The following is a 26899-nucleotide window of genomic DNA, read 5'->3' as shown; positions in this document are numbered from 1 at the left end:
ATTATATAGAAAAATATGTTTTAAATCCTCTAAAAATAATGGTTATAGTAAGTTTAGACCTTAATCTTATATGTGAAGAGTTTCGTTGCAAAACGAGATAACTCCGTTTTTTACATTTTTTTTTTAGAAATCTTGTTTTTTGGTTGTGCATTCCAATTAATATCAATTCAACTGCAATTGGTTTTGACCTTCATAACTTAAAAAATACAGCTAAGTAGCACCATAAAACAAAATAATAACATGATAACATAATAATAAACATGTTTTGACAAAAATGTTAAAAACAGATTTATCTCATTTTGCAACGAAACTCTTCATGTGCAAAAAAAGAGCTTTAAGGGCTTTTTAAAAAAATCTGATGCTAGACATTCTAAATCTGGATTTTGTGAGAATCACCCTAATGGTGACAAGTTACAACGCCCCAACAACAAAAAGGCTACAGCAACACAAATTCATAAAGATTTTAAACAACATGAGGGCAAACCTGAACAAAACCTTTAATACAGAAATGTTTATTGCATCCTCTCACCTGTCTGTAATCTTTGAAGTATTTATAGGTTCTTTTGAGCTGTTGCATAACTGGAACATCTAGAAGTACAAAAAATTACACATTTGTAAAATCAGAAGATCAAAATCCTCTTTAACAGTAAAAGCATTATTTTTTCACCCTCACAAAACATTTTAATATTTGCATTTATTTAAACAGGCTGCATAGAGCCTATAGGCGAGACCTTCATACAGCAAAAGAGACGTAAGTTGCATCAAAGTCCAGATAATATTTTTGTTACAACATCGAATAATAAAGTCATCTTCACATTACTGAAACTGACGCAATTCGCTTGTTTTACCACTTAACGGTTCGCATTTGCCACGTGCCATATGCCACCTCAAAAGGCAAAAGGGCAGATAAAGTGGCAACACACAGCTTACCCGACCTCCGGCCCGTCTCGCTGGGCGTCTGTTAGAGCAGGCGCCCGCCAAGGGGCCGTCAACATCAGGGTACAAGGAAGGAGGCTGATTGGGAGAAGTGGGGGAGGGAGGGTACTAACTGCTTAAACACCCTCTCGTCTGCACGCTTTGGATTTTTCCCTCCCTTTCTCCTCTCGTTGTTTGATTAGTTTGAAGGGGGAGTGTTTGAGCTCTTCAAGGGAGCATGTGCCTGTTGGCAGCCTCCGATGAAATAAGCTCTCCCTCGAGACTAATGAGTGACACAGGATGGAGATCTCCTCATCAGGCCTCTACAGATCTATGCAAGAATTAAGGCCAAAGTATGGTCCAAAAAACCCTGGTAATTGTATGTGTAGGTTGCGCGTGCACCCACAGGAGAACGTATTATGTAGCCCAGGAGTTGCATTTTGTCGCAATGCGCATGTGTTGAAGGCTATAGACAAGTATAGACAAACTATACTCGTGGTTCAGTCATCGGGCTGTTTTATATCAATGACAAGTCTGTAGTAAAAAGGCGTAGATTAGAGCCTGATCGTGCCCGTTGTAATGCCTTTTTTACACTGGTCAGGACTGGTAAGGCAGATTTCTATGGGGGTAATATGATGCCAATATTATTGAAAATGGACAGAGTAAAAGTCACAAATAGATATTACAACTTGTAAACACAAAACGCAATCTACAAATAGATTAAAAATCCACAAACACAGTCCTTGTGATCCGCAAATGTAAAACAAGATCTACGAATCGTCTTTGTGATCCACAAATATAAAGCATGATTTACAAAAAGAAATCAGTGACTTGTACTTGAAAACCAGAATTTGAATGAATGTAAAGTGACTTCTTTGCAGATGAATATCATTTTCTATTTGTAGATTGTGTCACATTTGTTTTCAGAATTCTGACACTATTGTTTCGCTTTGGTGACAAAATAATGCCATAATCGTTGAAAATGAAGAGACTACAATTTGTAAACACGAAACAAATCTGCAAATAGGTTCCAAAACTGCAAACAAACTCCTCATGATCTGCAAATGTAAAACGAGATCTACAAATATATAAAAATCCACGAACAGACTCTTCATGACATATAAATATAAAATGCGATTTACAAATAGATTTAAAATCCGCAAACCAACTCTTTATGATTCACAAATAGAAATCATCGACTTGTACTTGACAAACAGAATTTAAATGAATGCAAAGTGATTTGTCTGCGCATGAGGGTCATTATTTGTTTGTAGATTGTGTTGCATTTGTTTTCAGAATTTTGGCACAACTGTTTCGCTGTTTTCCATTAAAAAAATCTACAAATGCCCTCCTCACAATTTGCAAACAAACACAGTCTAACTTGTATTTTCCAACCATTGTAAAAAGACATTCTTACACATTCTGTGCAAAGTTCAGCATGCAAGTGTTGAATCTGTGTTTGCAGATCACAGGGCACTCACGAATCCTTCTGCACAAGTCTACAGATCTTTTTGGCACTATCTTTCCGCAGAGTTTGTCACTACGATCCACGCGTGTAGTCAGCCAATCAGGGGTATTGCTTCAAAGTAATGCCACGCCCCCTCAATAAGCTCTTTTCAAAATAAAAGCTGGGCTCACTGCCATTTACCGTTGCTGGTGTTACAGCGCTGAAAGGCGGCCAGACCGCGTTATCGATATTATATTAAGGATATTAAAGCATTTATGTATAGCATGGCAAATATGTAGCATTAACGTGAACTAGAACAACCCCTCGTTTAAGTTATTATCAGTGCCTGACAATTCAGCCGAGGTCATTAAATCGTTAAAAACACTGCATGAAGCGGTTTTATCATTAAAACATCAGTGTCTCTTCAACGAACATTTGCCGAATGTCAGCGAGCCAGCTGGATGGAGTGGAGCTGCTAAGGTGACGCAGCTAAAATAAAGCAAGCGGGTGCAACGATAATATTGGATGTAACTTGCCGTAATTAACAAAAACATGAGCCTTATTTGACAGCAGCACTAATTGAACTATTTGACCATATGCATTTGATATACATACCGTGACCGGAATGCACTTACAAATTGCGCTGTTATTAGAAACATTTAACTGTTTCCAGACTGAGCATGGAGACAAACAAGCGCAAGCCGTTTATAGAAGCAGCTGCCTGTCAGCGTGTAGGGAATGAAGTCAAAACGGTCTCGGTTTTTAGACCGGCAGTCTGCCTGTGCCATTCCACCCTAATCCGGACTGCAAATTACATGTTAATATTATATCCACCATTTACAATCCTTCCTTTAAGGTCTGTTCTGCTTTTAACAGCTCAAAGCTATTACTCTCTGTAGCTTTCAAGTCCGTTGTAGGCTACAGGTAAATTTTGCAGTTGTTTTAGTTAACTTTGCAGAGCATTTTATTGTCGGAAATGGTCCTGGGCTGGGTTTTCCTATAACGATTGAACTTAGCACTCAAGAGTGCTTTCTACAAGGTAAAACGATCGCTCGCAGCTGGGTTTTAAGTGCTACTAACGAGTCGCTATCCCTTTGTCAAGTGCTGAAATGTCACTTACTGAATGACTCGTAATTGTAGCAGAAGCTTGTTTAGGCTAATGATCTTCAGCCGATGTGCACTAATATTTTTTAAAATATTATTAATTATTTTTCAATGACTTATTAAATGTTTTAATAATTTGTGCATCATGAAATATTCTTTTTTCATATTTAGTTAGGACTCGTCCCACTGCGCAATGCCTTCTGCATTTTATAATATAGTTTAGATTTTTCTTTTTATTTGTTGTTTATTATCTATGTTTATTTATTATTAAGGATTATTGCATTGTACCGTAAATATTTATTTGGTTTCTTTAATCAGATGCCATACCCTTCAAAAAAATATTTTTTTACTGTAGCCTAGATGAATTATAGCAGCAATTGGTAGGAACCATTTATCAATTTGCTAGTACCAACTTTTACCAAAATTGTACCAAATACGTTTTCCTTCTTAATTAATTTATGTTTAGTCATTTAAATTTCATTTCTCGTTTGAATTTTAAATGTATTATATTAAAGTAATTTAAACCAATAAACAAAGAAAAAAAAACCCAATAAATAAATATAGCCTACATTTAAAACATCACATTATCGTTATTGCAGGAGTGCAATTTGCTGGTTGTCCTGCAGGTGACCTTGTAACACTGCTGTCTTACGATGCACTTATAAATTAACGATTACTCCAGAGCACTCGTAGATCTACGATGATTTTCGAGTGCTACTTAAGCTACAAAGCTTTTGGGAAACGGCCCATAATTCTAAGATGAATTTTAAGATTGTTTTTACGATCTACTTAGCGATGCTTTTGGGAAACCCAGCCCTGCTCGTTTGGAATTTGCCTGGCGCACAGCTCTAGTCAGAAAGATTAAAAGGCGGGCTTTGTTTTTAAAAAATGTAATGCATTTCTTGATACTACAATAATGAACAAGTCACCCATTTATCAAGTATCGATTCATTATTTTCACTTAATCCTTTTTGCTTTTTACAAAAAGTAGAATAGGCACGCATATTCTGCATTTATCCAAAATTATGACTGTGGCATGAAGAAACTTTCCTATTTTAGTGAAAAATAAATAAGTTCTTTTGCTATTATTACGTAGCATATATTGATGATTTTTAATAACAAATATGACCGTTTTAAACAAACTAAGTACACTGATAAAAATAATATGAAAAAAATTATACGCTGGATTTACTAAATACAAAAAAAATACAGTGCATCATTTTTACATACACTTTTTAAAAGTAAGTTTTACATTGAATTTAAGCCTTTGCAATTTAAGCAATTGCAATGTTTAAGTAAGTTTTACATGGAGAAGCAATTAGGCCTACTAAAAATTCCATGTAAAATTTACTTTAAAAAGTGGATGCAAAAATGATGCACTATATTTTTAAGTTAATACAGCCTATTATTTTTTTATAATTATTTAATTTCCTTTTCACAAATTTTACATGATAAAATTTAGGAATTAACTAAATAATGTGTTAATCTAGAATTACTCACATTTTTGCATTATTTTCTACTCAAAAATAGTTTTTCTTTTAACCTATTTTTTATATAATTGACTAATTTTATTTAGTTAAATTTACTAAGCCACAAAACATTTTTTACAGTGTAAAATAAGAAAAACGAAGTAGATAAAACCGCATACCCAGCTAGACACTCAAATCGAGCTAGGCACTCAAATCGAGTCAAAACAGTCTTGGCTTTTAGACCCGCAGTCTGCAATCCACCCTCACCCGGACTGCAGGTGACATGTTAAAATTATTCCACCCGTTACATCAAATTATTCCCCCCCTCCCCTTCATTGTCCCCCAACCCTACCACCAGTGAATAAATAAATACATTAAATAAAAACAAGCACTTTAAACAAAAAGCACACAGAATTCTTTTTTTGGTTTTTAACTGAATTCTAAACACTAAAGTTAATTCCTTAAAGTTAATTAAGGGTTAATCCCTAGTCCTCCCCTCGCGAGTTGTTTTTTGTTCAGGGCCTAAATGTGCATTGAAATATAGTTGATGTATTTCATAAAATTAATAAAAGATATACAATTATAAATTATTGTTGAATTATCCCTTTTTCCAAGTATGTCATTATGCACAATGTATCAAACTTTGAAAATGAAACAAAAACAATAACTTAAAAGTCCTTTTAAAAGCAGTAGTTATTAATGACATAACTGCATATACTGTACATTGTATATTTTGCACGTTTCTCATCCTCTTTTTAATCCTGCTTGACTGAAGGCTTCCGTTAGAACGTTTCTCGTTTGTCGTAAGGTTTTTGTACATTAAAGCTGTTGAGTTTCTCCCGCGGACTTTTCCCCCTCGCGCTCGGGCACGCTGTCTGCACGCTGTATATGAACTTGAACGCACCGCTTAAAGTCGAGGGCAGGGCGAACACTTCTAGTTCTAAACAGGTTAACTGAAAGCACAATGACATTAAATGAGCTGACGCCTATTTCGTTTTTTTTTTTTTTTTCGCAGACGCGCACAGCTCCAGTCAGGACATATTAGCCAGTTTTGTATATCAGTAGGTTCCAAACTATTGCAACCCCATACGTATTTACAAGACCTACATTTTTTTATAGAAATATAGGGGAAAACACATTTGTTCCCTTTTAGTAGTTTTTTAACAAGTTTACTTAAATAATATTAAAATATAGGGTTGCACAATTATGGCAAAATCATAATTGTTTAGGCTACTGTATTTGCACTGAATTTGAAATGATATATTAGAAAAATACAATGAATTTTCAAGGCTGCAGAGAACATTATAGCAGATATGGCTACTGAGGATTTAATTATATTATTTTAATAGTCAGCGAGTCCCACTCCGGCCCTCATTTTGAGTGTCTAGCTGGGTGCACATTTTTACCGACTTTCTTTTTCTTATTTTGGTAAAAAATTAACAAGTTCTATTATTATGTAGCATACATTGATTTTTTTTATAACAAATATGACTGACTTATTCATTGGCAAATGCAGAACAATGAGGAGAAAGCAAAGGTAGGCTACACGCCTTTCTCCCTTATATGATTAAAGGCTTAACTGTCATTTTTAAAACGAAAGCACATGCTTGTCAAATTTATGCTGGGCTGGATAAATGCAGAATCAACAATATCTTAATTTTTTTTCGATTTATTTGTTCGTATTCATTGACCCTTTTTTTTCTTGTGCCAATAGCACGGTTGTCTTTTTCCTGTCACTCAGCACGAATTTCTATAGCCTATATTGTTTTCCATGAACACAAATACATATATCAAATACTGCCTGACGAAATTTTTTGACCGAGCCAGCATAAATTTGACAAGCATAAACAATCCGCTTTCGGTTTAAATTTGTTTTTAAATTAAATACATTTTAAAATTACATTTAGCTTATGTTCCCCATGATTAATCTTCTCATCGCAAGGTAGAGCCGTGTCGCCTATGTTCTACATGTTCCTTGTTGTTCTGCATTTGCCAATAAATAAATAAATAAATAGGCTACTTAGTTTGTTTAAAACTGTCATATTTGCTAGATAATAATAGCAAAATAACTTATTTATTTATCACTAAAGGAAGGTTCCTTCAACGCCACAGTCATAATTTTGATTAAATTCAGAATATGCCTGCCTATTCTACTTTTTGTAAAATGCAAAAGGGATTAAGTGAAAATAATTAATCAATACTTGATAAATGGATAGCCTAATCAGTCCTGACTAGAGCTGTGTGCCAGTCACATTCCAAACGAACAGGGCTGGGTTTCCCGATAACGATTAAACTTAGCACTTAAGAGCGCTTTCTACGAGCTACTTAACGAACATTCGTTGTTCATTTACGTGCGTTTCCCAAAGATGCACGTATAACGATCGCTCGCAACTGGGTAATGCAATAATCCTTAATAATAAATAAACATAGATAATAAACAACAAATAAAAAGAAAAATCTAAACTATATTATAAAATGCAGAAGGCATTGCGCAGTGGGACGAGTCCTAACTAAATATGAAAAAAGAATATTTCATGATGCACAAATTATTAAAACATTTAATAAGTCATTGAAAAATAATTAATAATATTTTAAAAAATATTAGTGCACATCGGCTGAAGATCATTAGCCTAAACAAGCTTCTGCTACAATTACGAGTCATTCAGTAAGTGACATTTCAGCACTCGACAAAGGGATAGCGACTCGTTAGTAGCACTTAAAACCCAGCTGCGAGCGATCGTTTTACCTTGTAGAAAGCACCCTTGAGTGCTAAGTTCAATCGTTATAGGAAAACCCAGCCCAGGACCATTTCCGACAATAAAATGCTCTGCAAAGTTAACTAAAACAACTGCAAAATTTACCTGTAGCCTACAACGGACTCGAAAGCTACAGAGAGTAATAGCTTTGAGCTGTTAAAAGCAGAACAGACCTTAAAGGAAGGATTGTAAATGGTGGATATAATATTAACATGTAATTTGCAGTCCGGATTAGGGTGGAATGGCACAGGCAGACTGCCGGTCTAAAAACCGAGACCGTTTTGACTTCATTCCGTACACGCTGACAGGCAGCTGCTTCTATAAACGGCTTGCGCTTGTTTGTCTCCATGCTCAGTCTGGAAAGAGTTAAATGTTTCTAATAACAGCGCGATTTGTAAGTGCATTCCGGTCACGGTATGTATATCAAATGCATATGGTCAAATAGTTCAATTAGTGCTGCTGTCAAATAAGGCTCATGTTTTTGTTAATTACGGCAAGTTACATCCAATATTATCGTTGCACCCGCTTGCTTTATTTTAGCTGCGTCACCTTAGCAGCTCCACTCCATCCAGCTGGCTCGCTGACGCTCGGCAAATGTTCGTTGAAGAGACACTGATGTTTTAAGGATAAAACCGCTTCATGCAGTGTTTTTAACGATTTAATGACCTCGGCTGAATTGTCAGGCACTGATAATAACTTAAACGAGGGGTTGTTCTAGTTCACGTTAATGCTACATATTTGCCATGCTATACATAAATGCTTTAATATCATTAATATAATATCGATAACGCGTTCTGGCCGCCTTTCAGCGCTGTAACACCGGCAACGGTAAATGGCAGTGAGCCCAGCTTTTATTTTGAAAAGAGCTTATTGAGGGGGCGTGGCATTACTTTGAAGCAATACCCCTGATTGGCTGACTACACGCGTGGATCGTAGTGACAAACTCTGCGGAAAGATAGTGCCAAAAAGATCTGTAGACTTGTGCAGAAGGATTCGTGAATGCCCTGTGATCTGCAAACACAGCTTCAACACTTGCATGCTGAACTTTGCACAGAATGTGTAAGAATGTCTTTTTACAATGGTTGGAAAATACAAGTTAGACTGTGTTTGTTTGCAAATTGTGAGGAGGGCATTTGTAGATTTTTTTAATGGAAAACAGCGAAACAGTTGTGCCAAAATTCTAAAAACAAATGCAACACAATCTACAAACAAATAATGACCCTCATGCGCAGACAAATCACTTTGCATTCATTTAAATTCTGTTTGTCAAGTACAAGTCGATGATTTCTATTTGTGAATCATAAAGAGTTGGTTCGCGGATTTTAAATCTATTTGTAAATCGCATTTTATATTTGTATGTCATGAAGAGTCTGTTCGTGGATTTTTATATATTTGTAGATCTCGTTTTACATTTGCGGATCATGAGGAGTTTGTTTGCAGATTTGGAACCTATTTGCAGATTTGTTTCGTGTTTACAAATTGTAGTCTCTTCATTTTCAACGATTATGGCATTATTTTGTCACCAAAGCGAAACAATAGTGTCAGAATTCTGAAAACAAATGTGACACAATCTACAAATAGAAAATGATATTCATCTGCAAAGAAGTCACTTTACATTCATTCAAATTCTGGTTTTCAAGTACAAGTCACTGATTTCTTTTTGTAAATCATGCTTTATATTTGTGGATCACAAAGACGATTCGTAGATCTTGTTTTACATTTGCGGATCACAAGGACTGTGTTTGTGGATTTTTTATCTATTTGTAGATTGCGTTTTGTGTTTACAAGTTGTAATATTTATTTATGACTTTTACTCTGTCCATTTTCAATAATATTGGCCTAAAATTACCCCCATAGATTTCAAACAAGTCCAACAAGTGTGTCCACTGTGATGCAATGCATGACAGCCTGTGAAAATGTAACGCCAAAATTCTCTCTCATTCATATTTGCTGGCTCTTTTCCACACAGTGTTCAATCAGTGTTAAAACAAACACAACCCCTTCCTTTGTATCAAGGAAGCAACTCTCAGATTTCTACATGAGCAAGTCTGTGCAAGAAATGTTCAAGAGGGTTTATGTTTGTTTTGACACCTGTGGCATCTGATGTTCACATGTTTTTTAAAACTACTACTACTAAAGTTTATAAGGGCGCACTCACACTATCCAAACCAAACCGCGCTCGGGCGCGTTTGACCCCCAAAGCCTGGTTTGTTTGACTAGTGTGATCGCTCTGTTCCGCGCCCGAGCGCGGATTGGCTATTCGCGCCGCGGCCGGGTTGCAGAGGTGGGCCGGAGCGCGGTTCACTTGGGCTCAGGCGTGGAAGTCTGTGGTGTGAGCGCATTCGCGCCTGAGCGCGATTCAAAAGGTGAAGACGTCAGTTGCGCGACCACTCACCTTCATCTGCCTCCGTAAAAACCTTTTGATGCGCGCCGCGGGGTTACGTGAATGTCCGAGCTGCGCACGTGACAGATGAACTAAGCAATATGATGACATGTGAGAGGGCTGTCTGTAATCGCGCACCAAACGCCTCTGAATAAAAAACACAGACTTATCATTACGGTGGGTTCCAGTGTTAAGAGAGAGCTTTACTTCCTGCATTTTTCAAAACAATCGCATCTTAATGACGAAAGCGCGCCCGGACTCGGATCGATACAAGTACAGTGTGAGTGCGTGCATCTGGGGGAGTAGGGAGGGGTGACAATCGCACTGGGGCTTGGTTTGGTTTGGATAATGTGAGTGCGCCCTAAAAGAGCTTTTTTCATTGCTCATAGTTGACCGTTTAACTTCAAACTGGCACACATCTGTCCGAATATAACACCATCTTTCTCCACTAGGCCAAGATCAATACAAAGGGTGAACAGTTGCAAGAACCGTTACAACTGAACCTTGATCCGAGACGACACCGGAGAAGAAAAAAACTAGCGCTAAACAACTGGGTCTGCTTTGAAGAGCCTCTCGTCCTAACCTTGTTTGTCAGTGTAAAAGGCATGGAGCCTCATTGTTACTTCACAGAGGGCCTGTTGCTCTCCGGAGGGATCCGTCCATTGAGTCGCAGGCGATATGAAGATCGATGGCTAGGCCTCTGGACGCAACAAAAGCCTCCTTTAATCCTGCTCTGGGTTAGCATATGCTTCGCTAGTTTGCCAAAGGCCATTACTTAATTGCCTTTCTTCCTCCCTCCTTTTCTTTGGAGGCCTCTTGCTTTTCTTCCCCGTCAATCGTTCCCTTTCTCCAGCCGTGAAAAGTGGTCTTTAGGTCTGGCCCCTCCTTCAGTGCTGGGATCTAACCACTTGGCGGATAGTGTACCAGACCGGTGTTAACCTTCTCGTGATGACCTATAGCTCACTGTTTGTTTATTTGATGCATGGAGGCTTTGTGTGCTGAGGACATATACTCTTTAAACTGACACACTTCTAACTAATGTAACATTTACCCCCACTCTCAGAAAAAAAGATACAAATGCTTGTCACTTAGGCAATGCCCTTATAAAAATAACCCGCTTGTACCCAAAAGGTGTATGTTAGTACATTAATTGTACATAATGATAGCATAAAAAGTATTTATTTGTATCTAAATGGAACATATTAGGACCAGTGACCATACGATTCTCAAATATTTTCGCTTTAAATTTGCATACCATAATTTCCGGACTATAAGTCGCATCAGTCAAAAATGCATTTTAAAGAGGAAAAAAAACCTATATAAGTCACAGTGGACTATACTTCACGTTTATTTAGAAAATGATTTTATGAAATCCAAGCCATAAGAACAGACATTTAGTCTGGAAAGGCAAGTTATTAAACAATAGCACAGAACAGCAGGCTGAATAGGTGTCGGTACATGTTAAAGTAACATAAGTAACAGTTATTTACACGATACACAGTAGCATACAGAACATACCTGGGAGGCTGAATAGGCTAAATTAACACGACAAGCCAAATCAAGTTCAAAAAGGTCCCGAAGTCATTCCGCATCACTGAATCCATTGAATTACATAAATACAGGAACTGCATAGAGCGGACTCTCGCGGCTGTAGATGGTAATGGTTTCTCTTGGTTTATATGAAATAATTTTGACGTATAAGTCGCACCTGACTATAAGTTCCAGGACCCGCCAAACTATGAAAAAAGTGCGACTTACAGTCCGGAAAATAAGGTAATCGTGACCTCTGGTCATTCAGAAATATCAGTTTGTTGGCAGAATCCTCTAAGTGCCCAGAAAAAGAATTAATTGAACGACAGCGCACATGCGTCACTGTGCAAGAGTTTTTTTTATATTGATGATAAAACATACTTAGATAAAGATGTTATTGGTGTGTATGAAAAAAAAATCTATTGCATATTTTAAGATCTGTCATCGAAAGTTATTTTCGGTTGAGACTGCGGTTTTAGTCTGGGACTAGCCTTAAGGCTTATCTGTGAAACCGAAGGCATGTTTATTTTCCGAATTGTTGTCGTTTTATTCGCTGGTGATGAATTCCTTGTGTTTAGCTGCATGCAAATACAACCTCCCTTTCTGGCCCATTTCAATCCACACTGTAACACCTCATACAAGACTACACTTGTCATTTCATAAACCTGGGCAATGGGTGAATTTGTTAAATTCTATTCCAAACATGTTAAAAACATAACAAGCATTATTAACAAGCATTAACAAGTTATAAAGACAGATGATCTCATTCAATATGATCGGCAACTATGCAACTGGCCAATTGCCATTCTGTACAAATTAAGTTATGAAGCTTTTGATAAGGGGGTGGGTAGGCACAGGATTTGCATGTAGGCCTGCTCATTGAATGCCTACACTTGGCAAGGCACGCTTGTTTGAATAGACCCGTATCCCTGAGGATAGCGCTCATCAAGGGTCCGTTCTTCATCCCCACGCTAGCCTTCTGCTTGGAGAGGGAGGGCGAGTATGGGCCCATGGACGAAAGAAAACCTGCTTCTCCACTCCCTTGAGGGAGTGGGCGTTTCACCCCGGTCCCTAAAGTAATCATGAGCCTTCGTTATAGCATTAAAAGCTATATAAGCATTAGTGTCGGACAGCAGCGCTCAGGGCTCGGAGGCAATAAATTGAGGTGGGGGGCAGAGAAGGACACATCAGGGAATCTATAAAATTAATTACGCGATTATGAGACCAAGTGATAGCGCAGAGAAACCAAAACAGCCTGCTATCTCAATTGATATCAGAAGTAAATAAAACGCAGGTGGCCTGCTTTAACCGCTTGCGTGGCGTCTCTACCTTTACTCTCTTGATAAGGCTAATGACTTCTGTGAAGCCAGCGTGTCTTCATTTGATGATAATATAAACATGTCAGCCACACAAGATGCATCGCCATAAAACCCAAGCTGCAACTGACAGGTAGACAAAGATACACAAACAGTGCACCCATTCCAGACTTGTATGATTTATGTTGTTCTGTAAAATATTAAAGTATATATATAGTATGTATATCTAATGTATAATAAACGTGAATGGGACTGGGGCTTTTGGGATGGCTTCAAAATGATAAAGGCTCATCAAATCAATCATGCCACCTTTAGGTTTGTTGCCAAAGATGTTTGACCACAATAAGATAAGAGGGCGAGTTAAAATGACTAATTTTTATTATTGGGTGAACTGTTTCTTTAAAATTACTTTAACTGTACAATTCAGCTACACATCAGAAGACAGCAACGTGGTATAACAATTGCCACTAGTAGGTGGCACATGTGGCACATGCGCCACATACCAAAGGTTAAGGGCCAATCAGGGTGTGTGAGAGATTGATGCCTGCAGGGGACATGTGGAGGGGTCCAGTACCATGGAGAATTTGGCTAAGAAGTGGGTGACACCCCCTGGCACTGGGTATAGGGTAAGTTGCTATGGCATATCCATCATTTGCCTTTCTAACCAGACATGTAAACAAATACAGGCAGACCAGATGGGTCCTCATCTGCTAAAATGGCTTGTATATTAGGACAAACAATACATCTCTGGACACAAAAGCCTTTCAAATGACCAAAGCTTAAAAAGCTATCATTTTAGGGTATATTGCAGGATTAAATCCCTTTTGTCTATGATCTGGACTTGAGATAATTAGCAGTTTATTTAAAAGTCACAATTTAATGACCCTGAAACTTGGATATCTGATGCATTTCAAATCATGTTATGCTGTTTCGTATGAACTTCCATTAAATTTAAGCTATTGATTTTATTGCAGTAATGTAAAGAGTCAAACTTTTTGGCTATGCAAAGCAAAATGTTAAGTAAAAAGACTGTAATAACTCTAAGCTAGTGTCTCTTGTGTTGGGCTTTTTTTTAAATAGCAAGTTTACAGCAATACGAGACATTTGTCAAACCTATGTATTGTATCAATTTGACTTCTTTTTCAAGGTACATATGCATAGTTGTAAATGTGGTGGGCATTTTAATTGTATTATTATTAAATTGTTAACAGCCTCTGTAAGCATGTCAAAAGCAACTTCACAGCTCCAAAGAAATGCCTCAAGGCATTTGTACAGATAAGAGAAGGACTTACCGTTATCAAACTCATCTGGAATCTGGAAACAAAACATAGAGACGTTAAATTTATTTAGAGCTGGTACATCATGTCACCACATCATGTGGGTGTAAGAGTTGAGTACCTGTATACAAGCAAGAAATGCAATACTGTGAAATGCACAAATGCAGAAAAAAAAAAGAGAAATTACGAAACTACTTAGATTTTTCAGACTGACAGGTAGCAGGAAACAAACAGATCAGATTTGTAGAAACTTGCATGAAACTATGAGAAAATGGTTTCCAAAGAAAATATATATATTGTCTATATACTGCAAAATTATAATATTGCCATTGGAACTCTATCTAAAAAAAACTGATCTAAATATTTATTTCAGTTTTAACAACATGGCTCCCACATAATTTACATTATATTTAAAGAAAATGTATAACTTATTGGCCTTTTAAAACAATACCCTGCCCACCAATAAGCAGTAAAATTAAGACCAAACCAATGAATATTCAGCTACATCTGTCAGCAGGTTGTGCCCTATTTGGGACCTAACCCATTCTAACAGGACAGGACCAGCACATGCTGCCTGATGGGGCCACTAACATAATATAGGACATCGGTTCCCAAACCTTTTAAGATGGGTCCCACCAAGTTTTTTTTTTTTGTAAAAAATGTAGAAATACATTTAGAAATACAAAAAGAAATGAGTTCTCTTTTAGAAGGGAGTCGTTTTTTTTCATTGTCATTGTATGAATTAAATTAAGTTTAATTGCAATACCAAAATACCTGATATCAAAACCACTCAAGCCATTAATGATCACGAATAGGACAAAACTGTTTTTGTGTCATACAACCAAGTGAATTGTTTGAAACCCTTGATATAGGGGATGCACAAGTCCTGTTTCTCTCTGCTGTTATCACTCATTTTACAGAGACAACTCCAGCGCCCTCCACTGGTTGAAAAAGCAATCACATACTGTGCATTCGAGTCAAAATCTGTAAAAGTAACAAACTGACCTAAAATGTATATAGTGTACAATTTACCACATGTGTATATTTATTGTACATATCTTCTGTATATTGTGTGTAATGTCTATTGTTGTTTGTACAGTATGTCTATTTGTATTCTGGTGTGGTAAATTTGTTTTCATTTTTATGTTATGTAAACAACTGTAAAAAAACTTTTATACCAAAGATGTACAGCTCTGCCCTCTGCTGGTAACATGACTGTATTACAGCATAGTGCTATGCAACCTGCCTGTGAAAACCCAGCTGAAGTCACTTTTTTGTGACTTAAGCCGAAAGTATACTAGGGACGTCCGCGTATGCGCGCCGTCCGCATGACGTCATTTTCGTCATCAAGAGGGTCCGCGGCCGGCCGCGCGGACCGTCCGCGTGCAGCCCAAAATTTGAGACCGCGCGGACAGTGCGCGTACAGTCCGCGTACAACAGCGCATGCGCGTGAAAATATTTAGACAGTGCACTCCACTATAAACAATTATACAAAGGAAATAGACAGCATTTGCACACACACTATCGTTTTTCTTCTTTAACTTTTACTTCTTCCAAGAACAGAAAGCTCTGGAGCATGTTTGTTTGATTCCTGTTCTTTGTTGTCTTCTTGTTTGTTCTAAACTGTGTTTGCAATGGTGGATGAGTTACTTTTCTTCTCCTATCCTAATGTTTTAATGTACTGTAAATGTCGCCAAATCAGTGCTGCCCTGACAGCCTGTTAGACTAATAATTTGAATAAGAAATCATTTGTATTGCGTATAGTGTCGAACGCGGCCATCCGCGTGTAGCCGCGGGGAGTATACTCGAAAAGCTGCGCGGACGCGTGCGCGCGCGAGCCGGACGCGGACGCGGAAAAAAAGTATACCGCGGCCTTTATGGTTTGTTTCTACATAAAGTCATTCTACATCAGTGGTTCTCAGCCTTTTTCTCTTTAAGACCCCCCCACCATTCTCCATAACTATATGCCTCCCACCACTCCCAATTTCTGCCAAAAAATATATATACAACTTGGCATGACTAGACAAATGTTAATGTTACAAAAATAAGCAAACAATTAAAAATATCTTGATTTTTGGTGGTTTTAGCTTACTATAATGTATGTTTTGTCTTATTTTTAATAATTACCTTACAATCGGCAAAACTGTAATAGTTATAAACAAAAATAAGTTAATATTAATTCTAAACTACTCTCCTCTATGAGAATGGGATTCGGGCTCTGGTCACACGCTCTCACCTCCTATAAGTACCCTGATGCTGTGAAAACTAGCACCCTAAAGCCTGGCACACTCCACATATGTCTCCAACAAGGTCTTAACTACATGTGAAGTGTGCCCAGTTAATACATCACTTGCCCAAAAGCTAACCAAAAGGCTCATTATACTAAAAGTGTGCTCTTTAGAAAGAGCCACAAACATTACAACACTGTGCCAAGTGTGTCCTCAAAGTCATTAGCACTGCTTTAGGACATCAAGAATGATTAAAAGGTTTAGTTCAAATGACCAATAACATTGGTCAATAACATGACCTAGTTAAACAGTCTGTTTTTCAAGGTGATGTATCAGTGAAGGTTTTTCTTTCTTTTTTTTTTAAATAGTCCTTGAGCCAAACTCGACGGCAACACAAATGCCCATTGGAAATTACAGATACCGTTCCTATTCCAGTAAGAAGTATTTAACAGGTGACAACAAACATGATACAAACACAGTGCAACAACAGACTTTCCAAAATTTCTTAGCATTACAGGTTAAACTGGTTTATGTTCTTCTGCAAACTTTTAACAACTAAACAAGATTGAGGTGTGAACAACATCCAAACAACTCTGGCAGGATGACATCTTAAAGTGAAAGTGATCTCAGATTTCTTTCAGTTCTTTCATTAAAATGCCATCATGCTATCATCTTATATGGGACTCAAAATGTTGACGCTCCAAATAGTACATCCATCCATCATTAAATTAATCCAGAAAATGCCAGTGGATTAATAAATATCTACATTGTGTTAAAAAATTTGGCGACACATTGATAACTTTGAATCGCATCAAATAATGTTTTCTCATGGCACATTAAAAAGAACCAATAGGATTTAGGGTTATCAATGTGCATTCATATGTAAAATTAGCACTCGTGGATGTTTGTTTTGGTTAATCATTAATTATGAGCTTATAAATTGCCATTTTTGGGTTATCGATTCCTTTGCATGCAAATACACAATCAAAATGATACCAAACACAGCATTTATATTTATGCATTTGACCAAAGGTTTTTTCCAAAATAACTTTCAGTACATTTAACCTATAGGTATGCTTTTAAAGCATATGAATACTTTGGGAAACAAACTCATGCCTTCGACAGTGTTAGCACCATGTGCTACTATTTAAGCTAATATGAACAATTTTCTGTCTCAAAATGTTAAGCAAATGGTTATGAATTGTTATTTACATGATGCAGGGGAGCCAATAAAGACAAACAACAGCTTTTCCATGGGAAAAGAGCAACGCTCCCTGTCCCACACTGGCCCTGCCACATAAGGACATCCAATTAGGCTGGGCAGAGGTGTGAAGGAGCGGCACACTTCACATTTGTCTCCTATGGGGTCGCACGTACATGTTAAAGTGTGGCCTTTGAAATAAGTGGCAAGCACGGTCCAGAAGAAGTGGCACCGGCAATCAGGTAATTTTCCCGTGCGCACACCTCATGCAGCACATGCCGCAGATTGCAAGGTGTTGGAAAGACAATGAGGCGACACCTGTGAGCTCACCCAGAAAGCTGTGAAGAGTGTCTCTGCGATGAACACTAAACTGATTATGTCTGAAAATGAACACCTAAGCATGTGGGGTCTAAAATCCCACGGTTCTTCCCACGGAGCTGGGTCTCCCTTTGAAGTCGTTTTCCAAAAAAGCTAAAAAAAAAAAGTATCTGCTATTTTACCCTAAGTTTGTATGATATTTAGCAAACAGCAGTTTGTAAATGTGCAGGGATTGATTTTGGAGGAGGCCAGAGCTATGAGACCTCAGGTGACATCCAAAAACTCATGATGCATTTGAAACTTCCAAAACTGCAAAAGGCAAAGTGCTAGTTGATTTTTCCCTTGGGAACATACAGCACAAAATGACAGCTGTATTTTAACCCGACCTAAGCCTCCTTACGGGGCTGGCACCGAAGCTTAACATGCAAACTGGAACCACGCTGCGCTGCGGCCCTGGTTCAGAATCTGCCCTAAAATTATGCTGGTCTTGAAAAGGGAACCGGTCAGTAGGCAAGGCTTTCACTACAGACCGCAGAACATCCTCAGAATTCAAATAGCTACTTAATATTTTAAGCACTATTCGGACGGAATTAGTTTTCCAAACAACGTTTGCGTTTCAACGTGTCCCCCACAGCGTCTGTATGTTTATATAACCGGCTGCTTATAATAAACCCAAAGAAGTAATGAAGAAATAATGATTAATAACAATTGATTATCTTTATTAATTAACATTAACATTACAGAGTTGAACAAAATAAGGTTGAGTTTATCTTAAACTGATATTACAGTGGCCAGTCTTAACAGTGTTTAATATTCAGCTTGTCTTGATTTAATTATTTTATTTCACCAAATGGAAAAAAAACATCCATATCTGAATGAAAGAAAAGAACTGCGTTTTCGAAAGATATTGCTGGCAAACACAGACGTTTGCATCCGAACGGGATTAGGACCTCTGAGAAGCACGATTTTCTCAGAGGTCCCCCTGTAAAACTAGTCCAGTCCGAATAGGGCTTTAGGCCTATTTTGTGCCCAACTACCGCAATAAAAAAAAAAATATTAAAAACATAGTAAAACGAGTAAAGTCTTTCAAAGCAATAAATAAAATAAAAGTTCATTAATAGCTGAAGTTTAAAATTAGCTGAAGTAAAAGTACTCAAGTAAAATAAGTTGAAATTAATAAAATGTTGCCTAATTATTCTAATAAAAACATTAGCATGTTACTAAACAAAAAAATAAAGATTTGTTGTTTATGTATTAAGTTATATTTTACAAAAGCGAAGTACAACACAGAATATATAGGATACAAAACAGATTTGTTGTTAATGTTCATTATAAACTTACAGAAAAGTAAAGAAATTCCAAAACGACCCAAGGAATAAAACATGCAACTACATAATACAGCATTATGTAATATAAAAACTAGCAGTATATAATAACAAGTGATTAGTAACGTAATGTAGTGCATTTAGCTCACTTTTTGGGTGTAAATGTAAGCTGGTACGGAGTAAAGCTAGAAGTATAGTATAATTTTTAAGCATACACAAGGCTCTGTGTAGAGTGCGTGTTATGCACATTTTTGGTAACCTGCGTACTTTGTCACGCAAACGTGTACTGGAAAATTTATTGAAGATGCCTTGCATTTTGTTTCAATGCGCATACACCAAACATCTGTCTACACCAGTGGTTTTCAAACTTTTTTAGCATGCGGCCCCCCTTGTGGCCCCCCAAAGAAAATTTATGACAAAAACTGTTCTAAAATTTAACATTTTAATTTAACAAAACATATTAAGTTATACAAAGTAGTGCTGCTGGTTAGACGCCTTATTTTTTAGGTTTAATTACACATAATTCATGATAAATTAATGTATTTTATAAAATGTCATAAAACTGGGGCCCCCCTGGCACCATCTCGCGGCCCCCCTGGGGGCCCCGGACCCCAGTTCGAGAACCACTGGTCTACACACACGGTTGATATAAAATTTGCAAGGCTGTACGTTCGACCATGCACGTACATTTGCGACCCGTACACGTAAAAAACACACTATACTCAAGTGTCAACTTCGGTGCTGACACAGTGCTAGTCCAGTGGAAGATATACTTGTAACAACTTGCTAGGCTAGCAGTTTTACTATTTAATATTTTTACTACCATTGACAATTTTATTCCTAAATTACACTGTAGCAAGCTGGTTGCAACTAACTATTTAGGAATTTGTTTACTTTTTACTACAACAGTGCCAGTGACATAAACCTATTGAGTTAGGATACATTAGGTAGCAGCGCATTTATGGTGAAAGTCACATTTTAAAAAAGAATTCACGTACACGTAAAAGAACACAGAATATACCGGGCTTAAGTATTCATTCACTCAGAGCCTCTGCAACTGAATGTGGATTGGCAAACTATATCTAGGTGATCTAAAAAATGGGGTCCTTGTCATGAGAGAGGTTATGGTCAAAGTAGATAAAACTCTGCCAGTTCAACCAGATATGGAAGACGTGAAGCAGAAGATCATTGTCTACAGCAGGACATTTATATTCTCTTATGCCGAGTTCAGACTGCACGATTTTAGCCCTGATTTTGACTCGCCGACAGGTTTTGAGAAATCGCCGACAAATGCCCGAAATCACAGGCAAATCGAAGCTTGTGCACGCGAGTGACAAACACACAGTGTGAATTATAAAAGACGCGTTCTGAGAGGATCGCCGACGAGTCGCCAACACCCGTGAGATATTTGGCATGCTAAATATCTGGACCGGTCGGCGATTCAAAATCATGCCGTGTGAAATGTGTTTTGACTGACAATAACATCGGCGATGACCTACATCCAATGAGAGAGCAACATACAGGACAGCTGGAAGTTCGGGGAGGAGTCTCTCAAAACATTTCCTCCTTCATAATTTTTATTTCTTCTTCTTTCTGCTGCAAATGAGCGCACATGCAATTTGTATGGTAAACTTCTTGCGGGTGACCATTTCAAATAATAATCCCAGTCTCACGTGAGAACTCCGGTCTTGCACGCGTGACCTCGCGTTGTTTCATTCGCGTCACTTCTCGCGTGCGTTTGGTTGTGAGACGGACCGGGAAACAGTTATCGGCGATTCTTCTTATGGTAAAGTCATGCAGTATGAAAACCCCTGTCGCCAATCCATCATGCAGTCTGAAACAGCAGCGACTGAACCCTTCCCCAGATAATCACGCAGTGTGAAACCACAGGTGACCCGACTAGTTTGAAAATCATACAGTCTGAACTCGGCATTACTCTGCACAAAAAAAAAAAACATCACACTACATGTTTGAACTATACTTTTATCATATTATTTATCACGGTCAAGACCTGACCTACACTACCTCCGCGCTTTCTGCTTAATTGCACAATGTTTACATTTCTCACACACATACTGCATATATGTAAACACATACACGTTTACATTAATGCACATTTGTTATCTTGTAATATGGGTGCTCTGTGTACTGTGTTGTATAAACATATTGGGTATATTGAACATTGCATTGTGCATATTGTATTGTATAGTATTATATTGCATACAAGTAGTGTCTTCAGTGTATAATGTGTATGATGATACATCAATAATTAGCAAATATCACGAAAACAGGATCATACTGCTTTTTTCAAGGTATGTGTCATGTTTTGAAACACGCTCTGGCAAGATTTGTGATCACAAGGGGCCTACCTTTCCAAGCGGGCCAGGGTGCGATTAACCAAACTAAACAGGCCTTGGGGGTCAAATTAATTTAGAGGTGAATACATAAAACGTAATTATTTCTTGACAGCAAATCTGACACACCGCTGTGACCAAAATTTTCCACAAAAAATACGTTCAAATGTTTAAAGTCATTCTAATATTTTATATAATTTGGTTGTTGGTCTTTTTTGTCTTACAAATATTTTCTTACAGAAGGACCTCAGATATTTATGCCTACAGTATATAATATTCATTTAAGATTTAAAATCTGCTATACAGGATCAGTTGTACAATGCTATTTTGCTTTTATTGATTTACAATAAGTAGGAGGCAGACAGATGAAATGTGCGAGATCGACTACAAAGCCGTTTCCTGAGACAGAGTACAATTTACAGTACGAGAACAGGATGAAGGACCTGTGCTCACAATAAAATCACAAAGCTTCGGTATAGTAAAACCCAACTGATCTAGTGCACAAGGTGTGTGATCAGACACCAACAACCCTCTGAAAACCAATGAGGTCACACTTACCTGTGAAGTGTGCCCTTACAAGTGAGCTGTCAAAGCGAGATGTCTAACAAAGGCAGTGGTGACTACTTTGAAGTGACCACCTTCCTGAATTCACACCTCATACCTCTGGCACATGCCTCCTGAATAGGTGCTTTTTGCAACTACTTGAGAAGTGTGCCTTTGAGGGTGGGAAAAGGTGGGTGGCAAAAGCTTAAAGATATATTAGAGTACCCTTTCTAATAAGATCCCAAGAATAAGCCAATCACTATTCGTATTCTTTAACACTTCAGGGATTATGATTATTACAATAAGAGTATGTAATAAGAAGTCAATATATCATTGAATTTGTATTATAACAATACGTATAGAAGATGACTCGTAAAACAAAATGGCTGCACATCACAGACATGCTCTAATTACAGCAATAAAGGTCTCTCACATAGGGGAGACAGGTACAAAATGCAACGCCAACAAGCAAGGCACACTTCACTCAGGTCTTTTGTGAGACTTCATTTCAAAAGCAAGTCCTTTGAAGTGGGTCACCTCCAAATGTGAAACACTTAAAGAAATTCACAGCACTATGAGAAGTGTGCCTTACAGAGTGAAAATCTTCACACTGATACCTCATTGAACTGTCGGACAGCAAGACCAATATCATAGGTGGACAGGTGAGAAAGTGTGCCACAGGTGGAAACGGTGTTGCTAAGGGACTTCTTTTTTTTAAGATGGGCAGCTACTGTAGTGTCGTATTGTTAACTATCGCTATTAAGATCTTTTCAAACTGCTAATGAAATCCAGTTCATTAATCTGATATTAAATTAATTTTCTTAACAAGTGGGCATTAGATGGAGGTTATGTGCAAATGTTAAGAAACACAGCAACATTTTTTAAAGATTTTATGGAATACAGATTACTATTCAATTACAATACTGTTTTGTGATGCTTACCTTATTTCCCTGTTCATCCACAGAATTGCTACCTAGAATGCAGAAACATTTAGTATTTTAGTCACTTGATGTCAAACTGTGAGAGATTCAGCGAATACATTTTTATATAATGACTAGGGATGCACCGATATGGAAATTTGGGTGATACGATAACCGGTGACTCTTTATATTTGGGGGCTGATAACCGATATATATATAGGGCGATAAATATTCATATTAATTTCACAATGAAAAACTCCTAGACCGCGGACATCTTGTCTTTGCGCTAGTGTTGTGCCGATAGACGATAGTATCGTGTATCGACGATCGTCCGACATATCGCCAATGGCAGGCTTTCATGGCGATAGTCATGACGATAGTTGGCGAATGGTTGTTGTTATTATCATCATCATCATAGTTTTGCATGCTTTTCCTCGCATGAGGGTTTGTGCTTCACTTTACGCGGAGAGCTTGTAGAGAGAGAGTTCCTTCTTGCACGCAGATGCACTTAATGCGCGCGTCTCGGACTCGTTCTAGCACCTAAATCCAGCGCGTGGATGAGCAGCTACGCTTCCCTCTGTCTCACATGCACGCGCTCTCGCATCTGTCCGAAGTCTAAACATAAACTGAAGTAGTAATCCTTATGTATTTGTGCGGTTTAATGCGTTTCATGCGAGCTGAGGCAAACTATTCCTTTTGTTTAAAATATAACCCGCTGCACAGAGCTGCGCTCTGTCTGAACTTGAAGTCAGATAGTAATCCTGTTTATGATATGCTTTTCAAGGAGTTTTAGCAATACATCCCTCGTGTTTAAAATATGATTGTGTTCCGCTGGACCAGTGTGTTTAAAAAGGCACCTCTGAGAGCACCACTGCTTGACACGTGTAACCTTCTGCAACAGCACTAAACAAATGCATTTAATTATTTTTATGTGCGCTGCGTGTGTCTGCGCAGGTGCATGTTTTTACAGTCATTAAGTAATCGTGTTAAAAATCAGGATTATGATTTTTCCCATAATTGAGCAGCCCTATCTCTGACATTTCCTTGCACTAGAGAGGTTGTTAGCGCGCAGAGGGTTAAAACCAGCGCGTGTCCTGTTCTCCCTCTCTGGCACGCAAAGAGCGTCTGGGCTTTAATGACGCACTCAGATTAATGGCATTAGTTTTAAGAAAGATGCATTCATGACGGTGTTGCTCTTGTTCTTTTTTCCACCAATCAAGTCTTGTCATAAATGAACAAATAAATAAATGAGTAAACTACTGCCCCGCCCCCCGATACTATCGTGTATCGCCGATCTCACAGGCTGACGATAGGACGATCTCAAAATGGGGCATATCGCCCAACACTACTTTGCGCTAGACTAGCATACTCTTCTTAAGCCCACAAAATGTGTCATCTTCGTGCTATGTCACAGAAAGCACCAATCAAAACCCCACATGGCCAGCAATGAGCAAGTGAAGTGGTTCAACAAACCGAAATAATCCATCATTTATCGGCTTTCATTCATTGGCCTAATTTTGCTATCAGACCGATAACCGATAATATTAAAAATAAGCAGTTATCGGCCGATAATGATATGCCGGCCGATATATCGTGCATCCCTAATAATGACTGCAAATGTTGCCTCTGATTTTCCGATACCACAGCTATGCCGATTTTATGTTTTTCATATTACTCTGCAGCCTCATCACATCATTAAATAATTTAAACTGTGTGTAAAACGTGCATTCAGCTGGTCATTATAACTAAATAACAACAACAGGATGATAAGGACCTGTACCGATCACATTATTGAACTAAGTTGGTAGCAATGATTGACAGACTGTACATTACATCCCATTTAATTACTCAAAGACACAGAGATGCTAAATTTAAAAAATGAAAAGAATGAAAGACTCATTAGAAACCACTTGAGACATGTTGCATTAAAAGAAGTTAAAATGTTGTTAAATGCATATGCTGTCCAGTCATTGCATTTGTTATAACATGAAATAAAATGTGAGAATTTGTGACCCAGTCTGTAAAAATCCAAAGTCATTTTTCTGTGATTTCTGTATCATAAAAACACTAAAATATAACCTTGATATCTTTAATATTGACTGAGTAGGGTCATGTCAAAAATTGAAATCAAACTTTGATGCTCCATATTTTATAGGTTTCAAGACTTTAGCCTGGATTTCATAGACAGGTTCAGATTTTGTCCCTTTATTTCTAATTACATCATCATTACAAGAATTGTCTTTCAAAGCATGAAACATATAAAGAATACATATAAAAGGCCTACCTGAAATTCTTCAAAGATAATCCAAAGTCTCGAATAATTAAATACATTCAAAACAATCTTTAAACCAACAACATGTCAATCTTTTAGTGGTTCGAGTCACCCTTAAATAAACTCACCAAATATGTACACAATGCCAACTGTACTTCCAAGACCCATAATCCCTGCTAACCGAAGGACCATCTTCTTAGCATATGCTGTGTTTTCCTTCTGTTTCTTTTCCTCACCCTGTTCATCTTTCTTCTGACCGGAGTCATCTCCCTCTATAGGAGGGTGGTCCTGAGAACAAAGTGTCAAAGCAACATGCCACTTCAGAGACCTTACTTTTTATTAAATGACAACATGTGTAGATCGAGACTATTTAAAGCTAACCATGAGAGCAAACCAATAACTTCACAATGGAGGCAACTCTTATGGTACCGAAATTTAGATTATTATACACTGCAGATAGTTTTAATCATTTTTGTGACCAATTATATTGTTTTAAAAAATCTGTCAGTAAATAAGACCCACTGACCCATTGACAGATACTCTGTCTTCAGTCCTTATCTGCAGATGTAAGAGGCTCCTGACCTTGAGATACAACTAAATTGATAAAGACTCTAAAATGTCATTTAAAGAAAATGAACTGAGATATAAGTTATAGCGTTCATTGATTTTAACGAATTAACTTATGTGAAACTACAACCAATATTGCAGCTTTCATTCATAACATGCTGATTGAGACTTCATTCAACCACAACATGTCAAGCATGAAAAGCAACACTAAAGTTGTTAATCTTTGGGATATTTTGTCTGCCGGCAAACACAGCACATTCATATTTACACACAGAATAAATATTTTGACATAAAACACCGACTGGCTGTTTAATCCCCTATCATGCAGGAATGTCAGGCGGTCACACTATTCACTCACCTGGCTTTTCTGCTGTTGAAGTCTTTCTTGCAAAATTGCCTGTGCCAGTCCTCCTGTACCGTTACTGCCAGCCGTGTCAGCGGATAGCGTCCTAACGACATCAAGCACTCCGGGTGCTGTGGTGCCGCTGACTGCTTGTCTCAGTCTGAAGAGGCCCCGGCTCGCCCGGACACACATGGAATACATGGACACCGCCGACATCTTGAATGTGATGCAGCTAGTACACAGAGCACGAGTGGAAAGGACAAACGATTTTGATTGGATACGTCTGGGGTGATTGACAGAAACAGTGGATGCAATCGAGCCTATAAAAACACGTCGCGAGGGCGGTTCCTCAAATGCAATAAAAGTCACTTCCATATGCTGATAAAAGCAAGTACCCGAAAATATTTAACAGCTGCTTTCATTATTTAACAGCTGTTTTTAATAAGGCGTAAAGCAGTAATAATAATGCTAAGAAGTCATCTAAAGAAGATATGAATTGTATATTATAACAAATCTAGTGCATTCTGTGTGTTCTGTCATAAGTTTCAAAATAAAAGTCACACATAGATTTTTAATTTTTAAGTTATGTACTGTTCAAAACCTGTGCTTTAAACATGTCAACTTCGGTTTC

At 37.8% G+C, this 26899-nt stretch overlaps 1 protein-coding gene across 1 annotated transcript in view; it reads right to left on the bottom strand.

Annotated features, from left to right (window-relative positions):
• The window catches only part of timm50 (translocase of inner mitochondrial membrane 50 homolog (S. cerevisiae)), a 41421-nt gene extending 14891 nt beyond the window's left edge, over positions 1-26530 (bottom strand). The window contains exons 1-5 of the mRNA XM_065281306.2: positions 26284-26530; positions 25487-25646; positions 23108-23139; positions 14213-14234; positions 530-588 (exon numbers count right to left, since the gene is read on the bottom strand). Of these exons, the coding sequence (XP_065137378.1) occupies positions 530-588; positions 14213-14234; positions 23108-23139; positions 25487-25646; positions 26284-26484 (474 nt within the window). The 5' untranslated portion in view covers positions 26485-26530. The remainder of the gene's footprint in view (positions 1-529; positions 589-14212; positions 14235-23107; positions 23140-25486; positions 25647-26283) is intronic.
• Positions 26531-26899: the final 369 nt, after the last annotated feature.

Source organism: Paramisgurnus dabryanus, chromosome 8, assembly GCF_030506205.2.
Source record: "Paramisgurnus dabryanus chromosome 8, PD_genome_1.1, whole genome shotgun sequence".
Classification (NCBI taxonomy): domain Eukaryota; kingdom Metazoa; phylum Chordata; class Actinopteri; order Cypriniformes; family Cobitidae; genus Paramisgurnus; species Paramisgurnus dabryanus.
The sequence above is the reverse complement of the archived record's forward strand: the minus strand, read 5'-3'. Positions and strand labels throughout refer to the sequence as shown.